The 20,440-nt window shown below is 36.2% G+C and overlaps 2 protein-coding genes across 4 annotated transcripts in view; both read right to left on the bottom strand.

Annotated features, from left to right (window-relative positions):
* Positions 1-1,925: 1,925 nt before the first annotated feature.
* LOC141845962 (uncharacterized) lies at positions 1,926-2,900 on the bottom strand. Its single transcript, XM_074733950.1, has one exon. It carries the CDS (start codon positions 2,898-2,900, stop codon positions 1,926-1,928), a length of 975 nt encoding a protein of 324 aa, XP_074590051.1.
* Positions 2,901-3,812: 912 nt separating this feature from the next.
* Positions 3,813-20,440, bottom strand: part of LOC141846377 (psbP domain-containing protein 5, chloroplastic) — a 35,534-nt gene continuing 18,906 nt past the window's right edge. For all 3 annotated transcript variants that reach the window (XM_074734404.1, XM_074734405.1, XM_074734406.1), the window contains 2 exons: positions 4,283-4,397; positions 3,813-4,140 (listed from right to left, as the gene is read on the bottom strand). In XM_074734404.1, the coding sequence (XP_074590505.1) occupies positions 4,005-4,140; positions 4,283-4,397 (251 nt within the window). In that variant the 3' untranslated portion in view covers positions 3,813-4,004. The remainder of the gene's footprint in view (positions 4,141-4,282; positions 4,398-20,440) is intronic.

Raw genomic sequence — 20,440 nt, 5'->3', positions numbered from 1 at the left:
CTTTTCTCCACCACATGCCACCCTCAAACTGACGGCCAAACTGAGGTGGTAAATATGACCCTTTCTACTCTTCTTAGAGCAATTATTAAGAAGAACATTAAGTCTTGGGAAGAATGTTTACCCCATGTTGAATTTACTTATAATAGGGTTGTCCATGCTACTACTCAATTTTCTCCTTTTGAGATTGTTGATGGGTTCAATCCACTAAGACCTCTTGATTTGCTTCCTTTACCTAACACTTCTTCTTTAGTTCACAAGGGTGGAAAAACCAAGGTAGAATATGTGAAGAAGCTTCATGAGCAAGTTAAAGCTCAAATTGAGAAGAAAATGGAACAATATGCAAATAGAGCCAATAAAGGGAGAAAAAGAGTTGTCCTTGAACCCGGTGATTGGGTGTGGGTTCATATGAGGAAGGAAAGGTTTGCTACCCAAAGGAAATCAAAGCTTCCACCGAGAGGAGATGGACCATTCCAAGTGTTGGAAAGAATTAATGACAATGCTTACAAAATTGACTTGCCCGGTGAGTATGGTGTTAGTGCAACATTTAATGTGGCTGATTTGTGTCCTTTTGATGTAGGTGATGAAGATATAAATTCGAGGACGAATTCACCTAAAGAAGGAGGGAATGATGTGAGCCAAGGAGGGGTTACAAGCTTAAGACAAAACCAAGGAGGAAGAGGCATTGAAGGGAATTGGAAGACCTTGGCAAGGTCCAAGACTAAGAGAATGAAGCAAGCTTTGGAAGACTTAATAATGGAGCTCAAGGAAAAGGAGGATCAATGCACAATGGAGGCAACAACCAAGTGGATCACATTCCTTCAACTTGAAAGTGAAATTGAGCCAACATGAAGACAGAACTTGAAGGCCCAAATTTGCATGATCAAAGATACATTCAAGGGCTACAAGTGGCCAATTTTCGTATGTATTTTTGGGGAATTTTTCTGAAGTGACTTTTAATATTTTTTGTGAGGTTTTAATGTCTTTTTGAGAGTCCCTAAGCTATTAATAGGATTAGTGGCTGCACTAGTGGAAAATAAATGTCTCATGCATGATTGCATGATAGTGGCACATAATTAGTGCTTAGTAGGTCTTAGTGGATATTAAATGCTTAGTGGGAAGTGTAGTAGAAATTCAATGTTTCAGCCCTCTACTAAGTCTATAAATAGGAGAACTTTGTATGGCAAAAGGAGAGTTTGAATGAAATCTGAGTTTTCTCTATTGTGAGGGCTTCCTTGTTCTTAGGCAAAGAACTAAATCTGATCTTATCAAGGCAACTTGTGGCGATAAAAAAAATCCTATGACTTATCACTCACCTTCTTATCTTTCTTGAGTGTGGCGTCAATATCCTTCCCTAAAATTGAATTTCAAGGCGATCCGGTTCTAAGTTTCCTTATCAGACATGGTGCTCCTAACACCAATAATTCTCTTTGAAAGTTCCATTGTCTTCCAACTGACTTCCCTTTGACTTGATTCACCTAGTTCCCAACTGAGATTTCCTTGCCTAAGTCTTAACTAAGTCTTCCACCGTCTAGCCCCGCTAGGACTTTGCCTCTATCTGATTCCCAACCAGAACTTCAGTTGTCTAATCCCACTAGAACTTAATCATTACTTAGTACTCAACTAATACTACACCTCTTGTCAAATAACTTGCACTTGCACACTTGATAATATTTATCAGTACAACACAAGACTAACTCTAAACTTGGTCATACATCAAAACTTAGATTCGATATGGTGCGATAACCCAAGCTTTCTACACATGATTGTCTAAAGAATATATACGCCTTATCTTACACCGTGAGTCTCCCTTGCAAATCATCCTACTAGGCACTATGCTACAGCTGAGTGGGAGCCAACAGAGAAAAAAATCTCATATTGTATCTGCAACAACTTTTGATTAGTGGTGAGTCTATATCATGCGCCTGTCATGTCCTTAAGTCAGCTCGTGCCAAGTATGTCAGCATGTCAGTCGAGCCAAATCCTCCCGTTCTGTAGGTCTGGTTTAATTGGTGAACTTCAATTACTTCAGGCATAGTGATCTTCTCAAGGATTAACTGGGCCACTGCTTCACCTTTGTGAAGTGTTAGAACTTCAAAGGTCATATTGAAGATTAATATGCATACCTCGCCTCTGTAGTCACTATCAATTACTCCAGCGCCTATCTGGATACCTTTCTTCCATGCCGCTCCTGATCTTGGAGCAATCCTCCCATAAAAACCTTGAGATATAATCATAGCTAGCCCGGTGGGGACTATAGCCCTATCTCCTGCACCAATAGCAACATCTTCATTAAGAGTAAGATCATACCCTACTGCTCCTGGCGTCCTTCGTTCTGGTAGGATAGCATCTAATCTTATCTTTAGGACTTGAAGGTATTCCGGTTCGATTGTTATTGTTGCCAGAATCTCTTGTTCCGGTGAACCGATTTCCACATCATCTTCATTGGTCCTACTATTCACAGGTTTAGGAGTTGGTGCATATCCTTGAAATTGCATTGAGACACTTCCGTCTAGAAGCGTCCTCATCTGAAGCCTTGTGGGAGCGACCAAGTTCCTTCGGATAGATGGCCCTAGTATCCATCTCTGCTCCCTTAGCTCATCAGTTGTAAACCTGGTACCCTCAAGGGCTATTACCCCTCGGCTCGCCAAATAGTCCGCCACATTCTGCACATTATATGTAAAGTTTGTAAAACTTGTATTAGTTAGGCGACCTACCATCATTCTTGTGATGAGGAGATTGCTAGCTCCTCCCTGCCAATCATCGTATGCATAGGTCTGGATGGATGTTTCCACATGGTTAGCAAAATCTTCAAATGACATCGATGAATCCACTTTATCCAAAAGAAATCCTGCTTTTGGATAGCAATGCCTAGTTCCAAGTCTTGAAATTTTTGAACCCATATCCCCACCTCCACTTAAAACAATTTAAAGTCTAAACGTGTCTCTTTAATTGTCAAAAATGGAAAAAGAGATCCACTGGTAGCATTTATCAAGTATGATAGCATATTTTGATAAATTATCAAAACTAAATGCTACAATGGACTTGGGGATTTTCACCTATTCTTCTTTAGAAGTTACGCTACATCCATACATTAGAGATACCGCCGCAATCCTTTATACCTTTAACTTGTAACAACTAAGCATTTTACTTCTAGGCGGATGTGTTCTCATGTAAGTTCTCTAATGTTTCAACCTAACATGGGGATAAATTTATACCAAAATTTTAAATTTTTTTAATTGACATTGGATATCTAACTTATACCGATTAATTATAAAGGTGACTCAGCCCCATAAAAATTTTCCACCGACTACCAAAGTAAATTAGGAAGCGCTCATAACGAGCATCCAATAAAAATTTAAAGTTACCATCTACAATGGATTTGTTGCATCATAATCAAATAGATTGATCCATACATCTAAATATTAAGATAATCATACGTGGATCCTATGTTTGGAATGCATTTCACATTAAGTAATCATTCAAGTGAATTGACATAATTGAACACTAACAAAGTGATTCATCGCCACTAAGAATCTCATACTGTATTCTTGGTCGTTTATGACCAAAATTTTTTTGACCAGTGCAAAATGTGACAGAATAATTGTCCAAATAAGTAGATTGAAAGGATAATAATGATGAAAAATTTGATGTCTTCATTCTGGGAATTTGATCAAGCATCATGTTTATTGTGCTTAACATACAGCTTGGATAAAAAGCCATTATTCACATGCTGTAGCATAATGAACTTTAAAGTATCACTAATTTCATGTCAAACAATTTCTGAATTTGTTATGGTTTGCCACGAGATAAGATGTGTGTTAAGACGATGGTCATAGCATCCACTGCATTCACATTTACAAACATTTCAGAATTAAACTTGAAAGAAACAAGGATTAATTTCTCCATAAAAAGAGGATTTGAGTTCCCCTCGCTCATTTGAAAGAGGGAGTGAGGTCTCAAGGAGATAATATCGAGGGGAAAACACTAACAGTTCAACCATACATTCACACTGATAAAGAAAAATCTAAAATATGCAATGCAGCTGGGAAAGAACTGCAGTAGGTGACTAGGAAGGATGATAGTTTTGCTTCACAAGCTTTCCACTGAAAATGGTGCAATTCTCCAATGATGTTGATGCAGCTGCGAAATAAAGCATAGTTAAAGATCCCCAGTAGATGATGCAGTGCTCATTCCTTGCATCAACAAATCCAAACACCAAGCAAGGTATATACAAAAAAAAATACAATGAAAGCATCTGTAGAAGCGTTGGAAGGTTTCATACCATAACATTGTAGTTGTCACCAAAACCTCCAAGGATCTTTGAATGGGGGAACATAATTTTCTGTAGGAGGGAGGAGATGAAAAGATTCCACTGTCTTTTGAAGTAAAGGGCCCAACTGCAGAAAAAACCCAAACGTTCAGAAAGTTACGGACTTCAAAGAATTTTAGTTCTGAAACTGGCATCGTATGATCCTGAAATCAGGGAGATAATAAAATCAATGTGACAGTGAAAAATTAAAATCAACAATATGTGAGTTTGACCATGGAGTAACAATAGTGAGTCCAAATCAAAGAGAACGAATTTGACCTTAGACTAACAATAATGAATCCAAAACAAGTAGAACTGGCATGCTGTGCAAAAATAAAAAAACAAGCAAATTGATGACTTTTAAAAGTCTAGGAGTTGAAATAAAAATTGATAAATTCCAATGAACAGTAATATTTGGAGGGTGAGATAGAAGTTGGAATCGTTTGTGGAAAACTTGAAATATTAAAAAATGGTGGGGCAACACAAAGTTTTAATGTTGAAATTAAAAAATAAAAAAAAAGATTTAAGGACTATATACATGTAAAATAGGAACAAAATGAAATTATGAAATTTTGAGGGTGAAATTAAAATCAAGAGTAAGATGAAAAATTAAAATGTATGGGATTAGTAAAATTTTAATCGTAAAGTTAAAATTATAAAAAGAACTAGGGCAAAGTGTGTAATGTGAGAGAAATCTCTAAATTTAATGAATTTTTTTAAGGGTGAAATTAATATTAAGAAATATTTGAGGGTGCATTGTAATTTTTATGCATGACATGGATGATAAAATCTCACATTTTGATCAAGGATTAAATTGTAATTTTATAGTGTAAAAATGAGTTACAAAATTTAAAAGTTAAAAATAAAAAATTCTGATTGCTAAAGTGAAATTTAAGTGTGGAAACTTTTGGGGGCAAATTGAGAGATTCAAAAATGATGATGGTCAAGTGAAATTTCAATTTCAAATTAAAAATAATAAAAAAACTTAAGGGCAACAGCTAAATTTGTAAAATGGTACAAAGTGGGATTTTTAAGCTGAAACTGAAATTAGAAGTACAATTAGAAATTAGAATTTTATCAAGTTTAGTGAAATTTCATGGTGAAATTAAAATTATAAATCTCTAAAGGCATACAGTAATGTTAAGATAGCGATTTAGATATTTATGAAATTGGTTGAAACAAAAATAAAAAAATTCTGATTGGTAAAGTGAAATTCAAGTGTGGAAACTTTTAGGGGCAAATTGAGAGATTCAAAAATGATGATGGTCAAGTGAAATTTCAATTTCAAATTAAAAATAATAAAAAATTAAGGGCAACAACTGTATTTGTAAAATGGTACAAAGTAGACTTTTTAAGGCGAAACTGAAATTAGAAGTACAATTAGAAATTAGAATTTTATCAAGTTTAGTGAAATTTCATGGTGAAATTAAAATTATAAATCTCTAAGGCATAGTTGATTTAGGGTAAGATAGAGGTTTAGACATTTATGAAATTATTGGAGTGAAATGATTTAGGGTAAAATATAAAAAAATATTCGTGGTTACATTAGTTGATTGCCTCAACTACGTGATACCATTAGTCAATTGATCAAACCTCAAAACTTAGGTGACACTCATAGTTGAACCAAAAATGACAAAAGCAGAGCATCACTCGTGGTTACATCAGTGTATTGGTGCAATCGATCTCAGATCAAGGTTGACCAAACTAGATTTGATTTTTGATATTTAATCAATATGTTTGATGGTTCACCGAAACATCAAGTAAGTTAAGGTTGATTAAATACTTGATAGTGGAAAAGTCTAAGTGATTCATGGTTGATCGGACATTTGATAGTTGAAAGTTCGATAGGGAGTTGGCAAGGGCAAAGTCTAAGTGAGTCTCAATTATATTCACTAAATAGTTGACAAGGGTAAAGTCCAAGTAGCACATGAAAGATCATATGTTAAGCATGTAAGCGAAGTTATAACAACTCATGGAGGATAGAATGTCAGATACACAGTTGAAGTTCAAATAGGTCAAGAAGGACCGGATATTTCACAATGATGAAATCCCGACAGGTCAAGGTTGATTGAATGCTAAGTAGGAGAAATCTTGGTAGGTTAAGATCAATCAAATATTAGGCTAGGTGAGAGTTCAGCCTTGGTAACAGTCGACTACTTCATCAGTCAAGTGGTGCACTCAACTACTTTATTGGTTGATGGCACTGTGAAACACAGAAGGTTTTACAGTCAATAATTGACTAACTATTAGTTGATTGATAAGGGAAGATCAGTTGACTGATGTTGAGCCAAATGGAGTTATTGAACTGACAGAGCAGAGTAGCATTTGAATTGCAACATAATAGTCAATTGCAGAGGAACAAACAGTCGGACTGATAGGTGGATTCCAATCACGACAACAACTAGAAAGCAACCTAAAGCAACCAAAACGCGATCAAAGTCAAATTCTTTTGAGTAAATTTGTTTATTTCAATTACATTCAATATCCTTTGTATATTTGTGTTTGAATTGTATTATTTGTAAAAACGGATCTGTAAGAGATTTTTCTACCTTCAAAAGGTTTCCGACAAGAAGGAAGAATAGTGATGCTACCACTAGGACTCTAAGCCATGAAGTAGGAACTGACGATTCTGAACCACATAAAATCAAGGTGTTCTTGTGTTTGCTGTTGGACTGTGTTTTTATTTCCACTGCGTATTAACCTTTTGTAGACGAACACATGATCAATGAACAAGAAATGTGAATCGCTATTCACCCCCTTTAGCGCCATCAATGATCCTAACACAGTGAACTATCTAATATCTCTGTCAACCGGTTAAACCTCAAAAGCGTAATTCACATTCATGGTTGCATCAATTGATTAATATCCATTAGTTGACTGCACCCAAAACCACAAATCTTGAGAGTTTTTATTATTGTTGAGTCGATTGTTTGGTAATCATAAGTCGACTATCCCAAAACCATAGTCGAGAGTCAATAGGATTTGAGGTTTTCCGACTATCTACCAAAGTTCGATCATTCTAATGATTAAGTTTCGTCTATTTTTGAGTTCTACCCATGCCCTATGCGTACAATTCACTCAAAGACGGTCAAAACTCACCAAAGCTTACAATTTGCCAAAAGGCGTTCGTGCCTTTGAAACTTCCAAATCTCAAGTCTCTTCGTCTCTGGGTCTTTGTTACCTAGCATCCGATCAGCTAGGACTTCATCGTTACTAAGAATATGATCCTCGACCTTCCTAGACTTTCTTGGCTAGCATCAAACATCCGGTCTTCCTAACCTATTGGGACTTCATCTGTACTAAGAATATAGTCCTCGGCCTTGTTGGACTACTTTACTTAGCATCCAATCTCCTAACCTTCTAACACTTCATCTCATTCAATCTTCATCTCATTCAATATCAAATCCTCATTGGCCTACTTGGATTTCCATGATTACACTAGCAATTACCTATCAAGCTTTCTGCATTTGCATGTTTGACACACCACGTAAGATCACAAATAATATCTAAGTTAAAACTTGGTCCAAATATCAAAATCACATGCAATACTACATGTTTGAAGCATGATTGTACCAATAATCTATCTCTTTTTTATATGTGACAACTCATTTAAATTAGGTCAAATAAGAGCATACATATACACCCACAAGTAAGAAACATGCAAGTATATGGAAAAAATAATATAAGTAATGCAACATCAAATTAGTATGGCTTAAACTTATCTTCTCCCCTTTTGTCATACATCAAAAATAGCTATAATCTCAAGGATTCAAGGTACCTGTGGCCTCCCCTCAAGAGTGACACATGGATCAAAATAATGGTAAGGCTAGACCTCCTCCATAATGCATTAACAATAAATATATAATAAGTTCAAAGGAATCTAGAGTCACATCTTCTGAAAAGGGAAGTGTTTAAGTACGCCAGTCAACTAACATCACCTAGTTGATTAGACTAGTCGACTAGTATTTGTTTTCTTTAATTGAGTGAACTTAAGGGAATTACTAATAAATCCCAATTCGTCAAAAATTTATAGGATTGGTGGAACACACGTAGTCCAAGTATCCTGTGGGAAAAATAACTAGCTCCCAGGGCATAGCGCAGATAGTAGATGCATGATATTCTGATGTAATAGTCAGGGGTCGAATCTAATGAGAACTCATGACCTATCATTCACCCCACAATCTGCCTCCTGCTTATGTACCTGAATTTATTTCCTTCCATATTCGTGGGGCCAACTCTAAGGGGGTCGTTCAAGTGGCGGATCCACCTTTTCTGTGAGAAAAATAATTATCAAAAAATTTTCTTAAAAGTTTTGTCAGTTGATACATTTGTCAAAAATTGACTAGGGTAAGCGCCAACTATGCATTAAGAGGGCAGTATATAGTGAATTGACACTGTATCATTGGCAATAGGGTGGCAAAATACAAAGGTATTTGGACATACATGAGGTAGTCTAGTGGGCAATTAGGTAAGGCCTACAAATCAATGAAGGCATATTCTAATCGTGTTTAACCTAGCTAATTTGATGACTCATACAAACTGTATAAAGTGAAAACACACAAACTGTATGAAATGTACCATGCACATCATCAAATAAGGAGGATCACACACAAGCGATAACAATAATAAGAAAACACAAGCTATTAGTACGTAACGGAAACATGCATCATAAACACAAAAATGTTTATAAACATGGAAGTGCAAATAAAGTGTATTCTAATGGACAATTTGCCACAACCTACAAATCAATGAAGGCATATCCTAATCATTTTTAACCTCCCTAATTTGATATGACTCAAGCAAAGTGTATAAAGCGAAAACACACAAGTTGTATGAAATTTACCATGCACATCATCAAGTAAGAAGGATCACACATAAGTGATAACAATTGTAAGAAAACACAAGCTACTAGTACGAAAAGGAAACATGGATCCATAAACATAAAAATGTCCATTCACATGAAAGTGCAAATAATCATCACCGAAGAGGATGAATATTGAGCACGAGCATATATGGCATCTACCCAAAGTGAAAATAATCATATGAAATGCAATCAATGTGATGCTAGATTCTTTTTACATGTCAAAGAATGTAGAGGTATGTACTTTAACTGAATACACATCAAAGAGATGATCGTGATGCACATCAAACGGGCAAAGTGTTTCAAGAAAATACTAAACGGACTAATAGAAGAGCATTTTGCTGATTATGAAAAAGAAGAGATCCAGATAAATCAAAGTATCAATCAAGGGTGCATCAATGTGATTGGGCTTATCCATTGATATATTAACTTGCATAATGGAATGAGTACTCATTCTTACAATAAATGAGTATGAGGACTTGTTTGATTTGAGTTGCTTACTCATTCAATGAGTAAGAGGACTAGTTTGATTTGAGTTGCATACTCCTTCAATGAGTAAGAGGACTAGTTTGATTTCAGTTGCTAAACTATGTAATTGTATGCATGTATTACTCTTAATGGCTAGTATGAATGCTTTATAATCTTAATTACTTCTTCCCACTATATAAGTGAAGCTCTTGTTTGTGTGATCTCTTAGTTCTTGAAAGCACTTATGAACCAATCGAGTTTGTCTCGTAGCGTTCAAACCTTCGAAACTTATCACCCTTGTGGTGTGGTGTTTCTTTTCTCCGTAGTCTTTAGTTCGTTCCATCTCTCTGTTATGAATCAAAGCTCAAACTCTTGTCTTCTAGTTCTTGGGGTTCTATCTATCGATTGTTCTCGGGTTCCTTCACAATTGTTGGTGGGGTTCGTGTCATCTGGTATCAGAGCTTTAGTTCCAAGGCAAGTTTTAAATCTATCAATCTATTTTTCCTTGTTGCTCTACGAAAAAAAGGTGTAGTAAAAAAAAAGTACAGCAAAAAAAAGGCACTATGAAAAAAAAAGAAAGTGCAGCAAAAAAAAGAGCCATTGTGAAAAGAAAAAGCTCAACAAAAACATATAAAAGTTGCAAGTTCAAGTCAAAGTTTCAAAAAGTAACTTCAACCATTTATTTCTTTTTTTTCCTTAATCTTTTGCTCTTTCATTTTCTCTTAAATTTTTGCCATCATAAGTTTCTGTGGGTTCTTTTGATTTGTTACGTGATATTCTGATTTTTTCTAAAGTTTAATGAAGAACTAAAGAGATATCATCAAGTGAGAGCCTAACCGTGAAAAAATTGTGAGTGCCCATATTCTCGAGTCACAACAAGCATTGAGAATTCATCCATGAGAGGTTGGATAGAGTAGAAGAGGGTACATCGGGAAGACATCCTAAGACCATTCTACCGTGCCACAACAAAGACGTGCTCAAGGGGTTGATATAGAAGAAGAGGTGGTGGAAGATTTTTGTGAGCACACTTACGACCGGAGTTGGATGGGATATAAAAGAGATAGGAATGGTCATAGAGAAGATAGGTTTGATGGAAATCGAAGGCAAAGTTTGAAGTCTTCAAGAAGCCCAAACCAACAACATCTGCCACTCAAGGTACTAGCGAATCCATTTCTTTCAAATCTCGTGATATCAAGTGTTTTAAATGTCAAGGGTGTGGTCACATAGCCAGTCAATGTGTGAACAAAAGGGTGATGGTGATAAACGCCCAAGGCGAACTTGAGTCGGGAGATGAGGATGAAATTGCCCCTAAAAGGAGGATAGTGATGATGAGCAAAATGTTGTTGTTAGAGACTTATTGGTGGCCCGACGAATTCTCAATATGCAAGTTATGGAGGAAGAAGATAATCAAAGAGAAAACTTGTTTCATACTCGTTGCTTTGTGAATAACAAGGTTTGTAGTGTTATTATTGACGGTGGGAGTTGCACCAATGTGACAAGTACAGATTTGGTGGAGAAATTATCACTCCCAACTTAGAAACATCCGTGTCCTTATAGACTTTAATGGATGAATGATTGCGGTGAAGTCTAGGTGACAAAGCAAGTCTTGGTAGCAATTTCCATTGGCAGATATAAAGATGAGTTGTTGTGTGATGTGGTTCCCATGCATGCATGTCATCTTTTGTTGGGAAGATCTTGGCAATTTGATCAAAAGGTAACACATGATGGGCGCACGAATAGGTATTCCTTTATTCTTTAAGGGACATCCTATTACTCCTGTACCTTTAACACCAAAACAAGTTAGGGAGGATCAGCTGAAATTATAAAGAGTGAATGATAAAAGAGAAAAAAAAATTGAGAGAAAAGAGTCAAAAAAAAAAGATGAAAAGAAAGAAAACAAACTTAGGAAAAGTGAGAATGGAGAGGGGAAAAAGAGAGAAAGAAAAATAGCTTCTATGCAAAAAATGTGAAATCAAAAGAGCTTTGTTTCCAAACCAGCTGCCTCTTATACTTTTGTATAAGAAGATACTATTGAGCACTAACGATCTTAACGATTCTTTACAAAGTGTTGTTGTTTCTCTCTTATAGGAATTCAAGGATGTTTTTCCAAAAGATGTTCCACATGACTTGCCTCCTAGTAAAGGAATTGAACACCAAATTGACTTCATACCAGGTGCTTCCATCCCAAATCGACCTGCCTATAGAAGCAATCAAGAGGAAACAAAGGAACTTCAAAGATAAGTTAATGAATTGTTAGAGAAGGGGTATGTTCGAGAAAGCATGAGCCCTTGTGTAGTTCCTGTGTTACTAGTTCCTAAGAAGGATAAGACTTCGAGGATGTGTGTGGATTGTCAAGTCATTAACAATATAACGGTAAAGTATCGCCACCCAATTCCTAAGCTTGATGATATGCTTGATGAATTGCATGGTTCTTGTGTGTTCTCAAAGATTGATCTTAGGAGATACCATCAGATTAGGATGAGGGAAGGTGATGAATGGAAGATTGATTTTAAGACAAAGCATGGCCTATATGAATAGTTAGTTATGTTTTTTGAGTTCACTAATGCTCCAAGCACTTTTATGCGTTTGATGAACCATGTTTTGCGTACTTTCTTAGGATTTGTAGTTGTGTATTTTGATGATATTTTGATTATAGCAGAAGCTTAGAAGACCATGCCACCCATCTAAGGTCAGTTGAGTGTGTTGAAAGAAAAGAAGCTTTTTGCTAACCTTAACAAATGCACCTTTTGTACGAATAGAGTTGTGTTACTTGGTTTTGTTGTTAGTGCTAAAGGTGTTGAGATAGACGGGGAAAAGGTGAAGGCAATTCAAAAGTGGCTAACACCAACAATAATAGGCCAAGTGAAGAGTTTCCATGGTTTGGTCAGCTTCTATAAACAGTTTGTTCGTGATTTTAGCAGTATTGCAGCTCCACTTACTAAAGTCATTAAGAAAAACGAGCCATTCAAGTGGGGAGAGGAGCAAGAGATGGCATTCAACACTTTGAAAGAAAAGTTAAGTTCTGCTCCTTTACTAATCCTACCAGATTTTTCAAAAACCTTTGAAATTGAATGTGATGCTTCTGGTGCTGGAATAGATGTTGTGCTTATGCAGGAAATGAGACCCATTGCTTACTTCAGTGAGAAGTTGAGTGGAGTCATTCTCAACTATCTCACATATGACAAGGACATGTACGCATTGGTGAGAGTATTGGAGACATTACAACATTACCTATGGCCGAAAGAATTCGTGATTGACACAGATCATCAATCTCTAAAGCATTTGAAGGGCCAACAAAAGTTGAACCACCGCCATGCTAAATGGATGGAATTCATCGAGACCTTTCCTTATGTGATCAAATATAAGCAAGGCAAAGAGAGCGTGGTTGATGATGCGTTATCTCAAAGGTATGTTTTACTTTCCGCCTTAGATACAAAATTACTTGGATTCGAATATATCAAAGATTTATATGCCAATAATGCTGATTTTTTTGAAGTGTTCAAAGCATGTGACAAGGTTGCATTAGGTAAGTTCTATAGACATGATGGGTTTTTATTTCGTGAGAATAGATTGTGCATGTCTATATATTCATTGTGCGAATTGTTTACTAGGGAAGCCCATAGTGGTGGCTTGATGGGACATTTTGGCGTGACTAAGACTTTAGGGGTCCTACAAGATCACTTCTTTCAGCCTTATATGAAACGTGATTTGCCAAATGAGTATGGTGTGTATACTACTTTTAATGTTGTTGATTTATCTCTTTTTGATGTAGGTGATGATTAATCCTTTTCAAGAATGGGAGAATGATGCACATTAAGGAGCTGATCGTGATGCACATCAAACAAATGATCATTTGTCACTCTAGAAGGTCCAATTACAAGACTTCAGGCAAAGCGTTTCAAGGAAGCACTAAACGGACTAATAAAAGGGCATTTTGTTGATTATGAAAACGAAGAGATCCAGATAAATCAAAGTATCAATCAAAGGTACATCAATGTGATTGGGTTTATCCATGGATACATTAACTTGCATGACAGAATGATTTGATTTGAGTATAAAGACATATTTGATTTGAGTTGCTAACTCATTCAATGAGTAAAAGAACTAGTTTGATTTGAGTTGCTTACTCCTTTAATGAGTAAGAGGACTAGTTTGATTTCAATTGCTAAACTATTTAATTGCATGCATATATTACTCTTAATGGCTAGTATGAATGTTTTGTAATCTTAATTACTTCTTCCCACTATATAAGGGAGAGAGTATGTTTATGGAAAGAACAACTTTTGGGTGAAGCTCTTGTTTGTGTGATCTCTTAATTCTTGAAAGAACTTTTGAACTTATCAAGTTTGTCTCGTGGCGTTCAAACCTCTGAAATTTATCACCCTTGCGGTGTGGCGTTTCTTTTCTCCATAGTCTTTGGTTCATTCCATCTCTTTGTTACAGGTCAAGACTCAAACTCTTGTCTTCTAGTTCTTAGGGTTCTATCTATCGATTGTTCCCAGGTTCCTTCACAATTGTTGGTGGGATTTGTGTCAGAAACACCAGATAATCGAACCTAAGTTTTGATAATGGCAAAGGGTTTAAGTTAAGTGTGTAAAGTTATCTAATGAATTAAACTAAGTGTGCTGATAGCACAGGAAAGCCCTAGTTGCAGCTAGACATAGAGAAGTTCTAGCTGGAGACTAGACAGACTTAATCTGGAGGATTAGATGGGAAGACCTAGTTTGGAGGACAACGCAAAGAAGCCCTGATCAGGAGGATTAGGCAGGAAGACTTGGAAGATCAAGTGCATCAGGCAGAAATCTAGGCAGGTCTGGAGGACTGGAAGTCTAGCGGTAGAAGTCTTGAGGGTCGAGGATTTAGGCTAAGCAAAAGTCCAACAAGTCTAGAGGACTTGGTTGGCACAAGGTAAATTCTCTCGAGTAGAGTGGGTGAGGACACGTTCCCGGTAAGGGGAACAATAGGCGTCGATCTGACCTAGAGTTTCACTGAAAACTTGAAGTCAAGACCAAACAGTTTCAGCTTTCCTGTTACTTTTGTGTTTTGCATTAACTTGTAATGTAGGAAAGGAGAAGCTGGAACTTTGTTCCGGGCGCCCTTATCTGGATCCAAGCAATCAGACATTTAGGCGCCCGGATTGGTTCTAGGCGATCAGACATCAGCGAAACAGGGTCAGCGAGGCAGTGAGGTAGTAAATTCCCAGTGGTCGGGACACTTCAACCTCCAGGCGCCCGGAAAGGTTCCAAGCGCTCCGATCTAGATAAGGCATTGTAGAGTCAAAGTTGATCCAGAACCTCCACGTCAACATGTCTGGAAAGGATTACAGACGCCCGAAAGTGTCAAGTCAGCAGCGTAGATAGTGGATCGACGAATAACGTGGAGGCGCTGCTACTAACAGTGGATTGACAGACAACGTGGAGGTGCCCGGAAAGGCTTCTAGGCGCCCGGATCACTCAATAAAAAAGCCTCGAGGGAGAGCCCTAGAGGCATCAGACTACGACTTAACGATGACCGTCTGCACGAAGAAAGATCATCCAGAATGTTGTCGTTACGCTGAGGAGCTACATCAAAGTCTACACATTCTGTCGGTATAACTTGTGTTTTATGCTTTTGTTCTTAATTTCTAAGTTGGTATCCGTGTTACCGATCTTACCAATTTGTAAAGCGCTTAACTCCCTTTCGTAAGAAGGGAGTTACTTAGTGAATTGTCCGTCGAAACAATCTTGTGATCGTGGGCCTTGGAGTAGCAGCCTGTGGTTGTGAAACAAGTAAAATTTCTATATATTTGTGTCTTTTTCGCTACTTTCTCTGTTTCATATACGCAAGATTTATAGGTTTATCAAAAAGTGTGAAAGTGCAACGAAAACGCTATTCATCCCCCCCCCCCCCCCCCTCTAGCACTCCTGATCCTACAGGTATCAAGTCATTCCTTCTATCTCATTCCATGTTGATCACGAGAACGCAAGAAAATTATGGTCAACCAACCACACAAACCTCATGTAGCATGAACGGTATGCCAGTGTCGATAAGATATCATTGTCGATTATATAATGGAATGACAAAAATTCCCATATCGAGTGCCATAGGTCAGTACTAACAACACTAACATTATATCAATGAGTTTCGGCTCTATCATCTAAAAGAGTTATATGAATAAAGCTTTAACCCCAACTTTAAAAGAGTTTAATAATTACTTGTTGCGCGCGAGCTATTCGAGTTTCGGTTCGAAAAAAAAGCTTGTTTGAGTTCGTTCAATTAAGTTAACGAGCCGAGCTTGAACCTAATTTCGAGCTCGAAAATATTATCGCTCGAGCTAACAGTATTTGATTCGTGAGCTTGCGAACATGTTCGTTTAAAGGCTCACGAACGTCTTCGTTAAGACGCTCGCGAACGTGTATATATATATATATATATATATTACATGAATTATAAATATTATATATTAACGAGTCAAGCTCGAACTAAGCTCGTTTAACTTTTAAACGAGCTATTTTCGAACCGAGCTCGAACTAAACTCGTTTAAATTTAAAATGAGCCATTTTCGAACCGAGCTCGAGCGATTCGCGAACTATTTAATTTCATTACGAACCGAACTCGAACTTAAGAATTAAAACTCGAATCGAACTCGAGTTTAGGGAAAACGAACCAAGCTCAAGCTTGAGTCTCTTACTGTTCGGCTCAACTCGGTTCGATTACACCCCTAATATTAAGTTAAACAAAAATTAAATGAATTTCTTCTACTATAGAGTTTCAGTTCAACACTCTAAAAAGTGGTTGTATTAAGTTAAGAAAACAAATGAATTACTTATATAATAGAGTATTAGCTCCATGCTTAAAATTGGCCTTTGTATATTTTTAGATTTTGATCATTTTACATAAGATGATAAGTTTACCTTATCATTGCCGGTCCCAAGCCCGGATAAAGGAGGAGGGTTGCGTTAGGTTGCCAGCCAGCGTTAAACTAAGGCAAACACTCATGAATGGATCCATTAAACTATTGTGTTAATGCTAGGATGTTCCCCGGAAGGAACGCGTTGCAGGGTCCGACTGTAACGTCTCGGCAAGGACCGCTACATCTCCATGAGAACTTGGGTGTAATGTTAAATGAGCAAAAGTTCTCACACCATAGGTTGGGTAAGAATAAAAATTATAGGAAAATTAATAGTCTAAGATTTGGAACATGAAATATAGGAACCCTTACTGGTAAAACAATGGAGGTAGTAGATATGATGATTAGGAGAAGAATTAGTATTTTGTGTGTACAAGAGACAAAATGGGTAGGCGAAAAGGCAAAGTTGATAGAGAACTCGGGTTATAAGTTATGGTACATAGGGAAGAGTAAAACAAGAAATGGAGTTGGTGTTATTGTAGATAGTTCGTTAAAGGATGAAGTTGTAGGAGTAAATAGAAAGGGGGATAGAATTATAGCTCTCAAAATAGTAGTGGAGAAATACACTATAAATGTAATTAGTGTATATGCACCTCAAGCAGGATTAGATGAAAATACCAAATCAAGGTTTTGAGATGACTTAGATGAAGTATTACAAAATATTCCATCAAATGAAATGATTTTAATAGGAGGTGATCTAAATGGACATGTTGGAGTGAAAAATGAGGAATATGAGAGGGTGCATGAGGATTATGGGTTTGGTACAAGAAATGAGGAAGGTAAAACTATACTGGATTTTGCGATAGCATATGATCTTATACTAGCTAATACGTTTTTTAAGAAAAGAGAAGAACACTTGATCACATTTAAAAGCGGGAATAATAAATCGCAAATTGACTTCCTTATGGTTAGGAAGAGGGATAGAAAGATTTGTAAAGATTGTAAGATCATTCCTGGAGAAAGTTTAACTACCCAACATAGGTTAGTAGTATTGGATATACGTCTTAAGCATAATATTCATAAAAAGAAAATATCCATTACTCCTAGAATTAAGTGGTGGAAGTTGAAGGATGAGAAACAAAACATATTTAAGGAGAAGGTAGAAGGACAAGTATTAGATGAAGTATACAGTGACCCTACTACGATATGGGATAAAATGATATCAAAGTTGAAAATAATAGCCGAGAGTATACTTGGTGAGTCAAAGGGGCATGTAACACCAAGTAAAGAATCTTAGTGGTGGAATGAGAAAGTACAGGAAAAAGTGAAGGAAAAACGAATAGCCTATAAGAAATTATATATTTGCAAGAATGAAGAAAATTTAAAAAAATATACATTAGCTAAGAAAGAGGCTAAAAAAGCAGTGAATGAAGCTAAAAATACAACTTTTGAGCAGTTATATCAAAAATTGGATACAAAAGAAGGAGAAAAAGACATTTATAAAATAGCTAAAGTGAGAGAGAGGAAGATAAAAGATATTAGCCAAATAAGATGTATTAAAGATGAATGCAATAGGGTATTAGTAAATGATGGAGATATAAAAGAGCAGTGGAAGAGGTATTTTCATCAACTTTTTAATGAAGGTGTAGGTGATCAACTTAACTTAGGTAATTTAAGCAGGTCAAATGAGTATAGAAATTTAAATTTTTACCGTAGAATTCAAATTTCAGAAGTAGAACAAGCTTTAAACGGAATGAAAAATGGAAAAGCCGTTGGACCAGATGATATCCCGATAGAGGTATGGAAGTGCCTAGGGAAACAAGGTATTGAATGACTTACAAAATTATTTAACATGATATTGAAAACAAAGAAAATGTCAGATCAATGGAGAGTAAGTACTCTAATTCCCTTATATAAGAATAAGGGGGACGTACAAAATTATGCAAATTATAAGGGCATTAAATTAATGAGTCATACCATGAAACTTTGGGAAAGAGTAATAGAAAAACGATTAAGGAAAGAGACTATGGTCACCGAAAATCAATTTGGGTTTATGCCTGGTAGGTCGACAATAGAAGCTATACATCTTCTCAGGCAACTAATTGAAAAGTATCGGGAGCAAAAGCAAGATCTACATATGATATTTGTTGATTTAGAAAAAGCTTATGATAGAGTCCCAAGGGAAATTATATGGAGAATTCTAGAAAAGAGGGGTATTAGCGTAGTATATATTGACCTAATTAAGGATATGTATGAGGAAGTAACGACTAGAGTGAAGATTTCAGGCGGATTAACTGAAGCATTTCCAATAAAGATAGGGTTACATCAAGGGTCAGCTCTAAGTCCTTATCTTTTTACACTAATCATGGATGAACTTACTGGACACATTCAAGATACCGTACCATGGTGCATGTTGTTTGCAGATGATATTGTCTTGGTAGATGAGACACGTGAGAGAGTAAATGCTAAATTAGAATCTTGGCGAGAAACACTAGAAGAGAAAGGTTTTAGACTTAGTAGAGTAAAGACAGAATATATGAAATTTAAGTTTAGCAATATTGAACGTAATGAGACAAGTATTAAAATAGGAGATGATGAGTTATCTGGAACTGAGAGTTTTAAATATTTAGGATCATTTTTGCAAGCCGATGGAGGGATTGAGAGAGATGTCTTACATAGAATACAAACAGGATGGTTGAAGTGGAGGAGAGCATCAGGTGTTTTATGTGATCATAAAGTGCCTCTAAAACTTAAAGGAAAGTTCTATAAAAGGCAGTTAGACCTACCATGTTATATGGCGCTGAATGTTGGGCTATGACTCGAGTACATGAGCAAAAGATGAGAGTTGCGGAGATGAGGATGTTAAGATGGATGTGTGGACGTACGAAGATGGACAGAATAAGAAATGAGAGCATTAGAGAGAAAGTTGGAGTTGCATCTATTGAGGAAAAACTCCGTGAGACACGTTTAAGGTGGTACGGACATGTATTTAGACGACCGATAAATGCTCCAGTTAGGCGGTGTGAAACTATGACAAATACGCATATCAAACGAGGGCGAGGTAGACCAAAAAAGACTTGGTTAGCAACAATAAAACAAGATAAAATTTATTTAAATATAAATGATGATATAATAGGAGATAGAGCTCAATGGCGTAAAAGGATCCATATAGCCGATCCCACTTAGTGGGATAAGACTTGGTTGTTGTTGTTGTTGTTGTTGATCATTTTACATAAGATGTCTTTCTCACTAGGTGGATTGTGGGTCGTTCACCACTTCATTTTAGAAGGTGCATCTCTTGGTGGATTAGGGGCATTCACCATTATATATTTATATGTATATACTAGGTGGATTGTAAATCGTTTACACACACACACGATTCATCTTTACTAAATGGATTATGGGTTGTTCGCGCTATAAATTGATATATGTTTATGATGCACTTCGTTCTAAATGAATTGAGTCATTCATCCCTATATACAATGCATCATTTATTAGGATTATAGCCATCTTCCCTTATATAATATTATATAGGTTGGTTCTTGATTAATTAAATTAATAATACATGTAAGAGTGTAAAATGTGAAAACATTAGAAATGATGAAACTAATGAAGAGTAAATTTAAGAGAAATATGTGATAAGAGATTAATGAGGTTAAGTATTAAATTGATGACCTTGACTATTTAGTTCTCATTGGATTCTATAATTAAATATATTATTTTCTATCGTGCATTTCTTTCTTATATCCACTTTGTATTTTATGCAAATGTTCAAGACTTTTTAACCTCTAGCTTATTTGTTGAAATTTATGTCAGATCAATATCCATTTCACATAGACCTAACAAGGGAATTCATTATTTAACATTGTTTGATTCATTGGAACAAGTTGATAAATTTAGTAAATAATTAGAAACATGAATATGATTTTGAAAAGTAAGCAAACAGACTTGTAGGCAGTAAATAATTTTATAG

This window comes from Curcuma longa, chromosome 15 (genome assembly GCF_044706935.1).
Source record: "Curcuma longa cultivar G26 ecotype Majalengka, Jawa Barat chromosome 15, ITB_CL_G26_1.1, whole genome shotgun sequence".
NCBI lineage: Eukaryota > Viridiplantae > Streptophyta > Magnoliopsida > Zingiberales > Zingiberaceae > Curcuma > Curcuma longa.
Note: the sequence above shows the minus strand (reverse complement) of the source record. Positions and strands in the feature narration are given on the sequence as shown.

Bases quoted from the DNA above. Each gene is read 5' to 3' on its own strand.
- LOC141845962 (XM_074733950.1), bottom strand. From the start codon at position 2,900: ATGGGTTCAAAAATTTCAAGACTTGGAACTAGGCATTGCTATCCAAAA.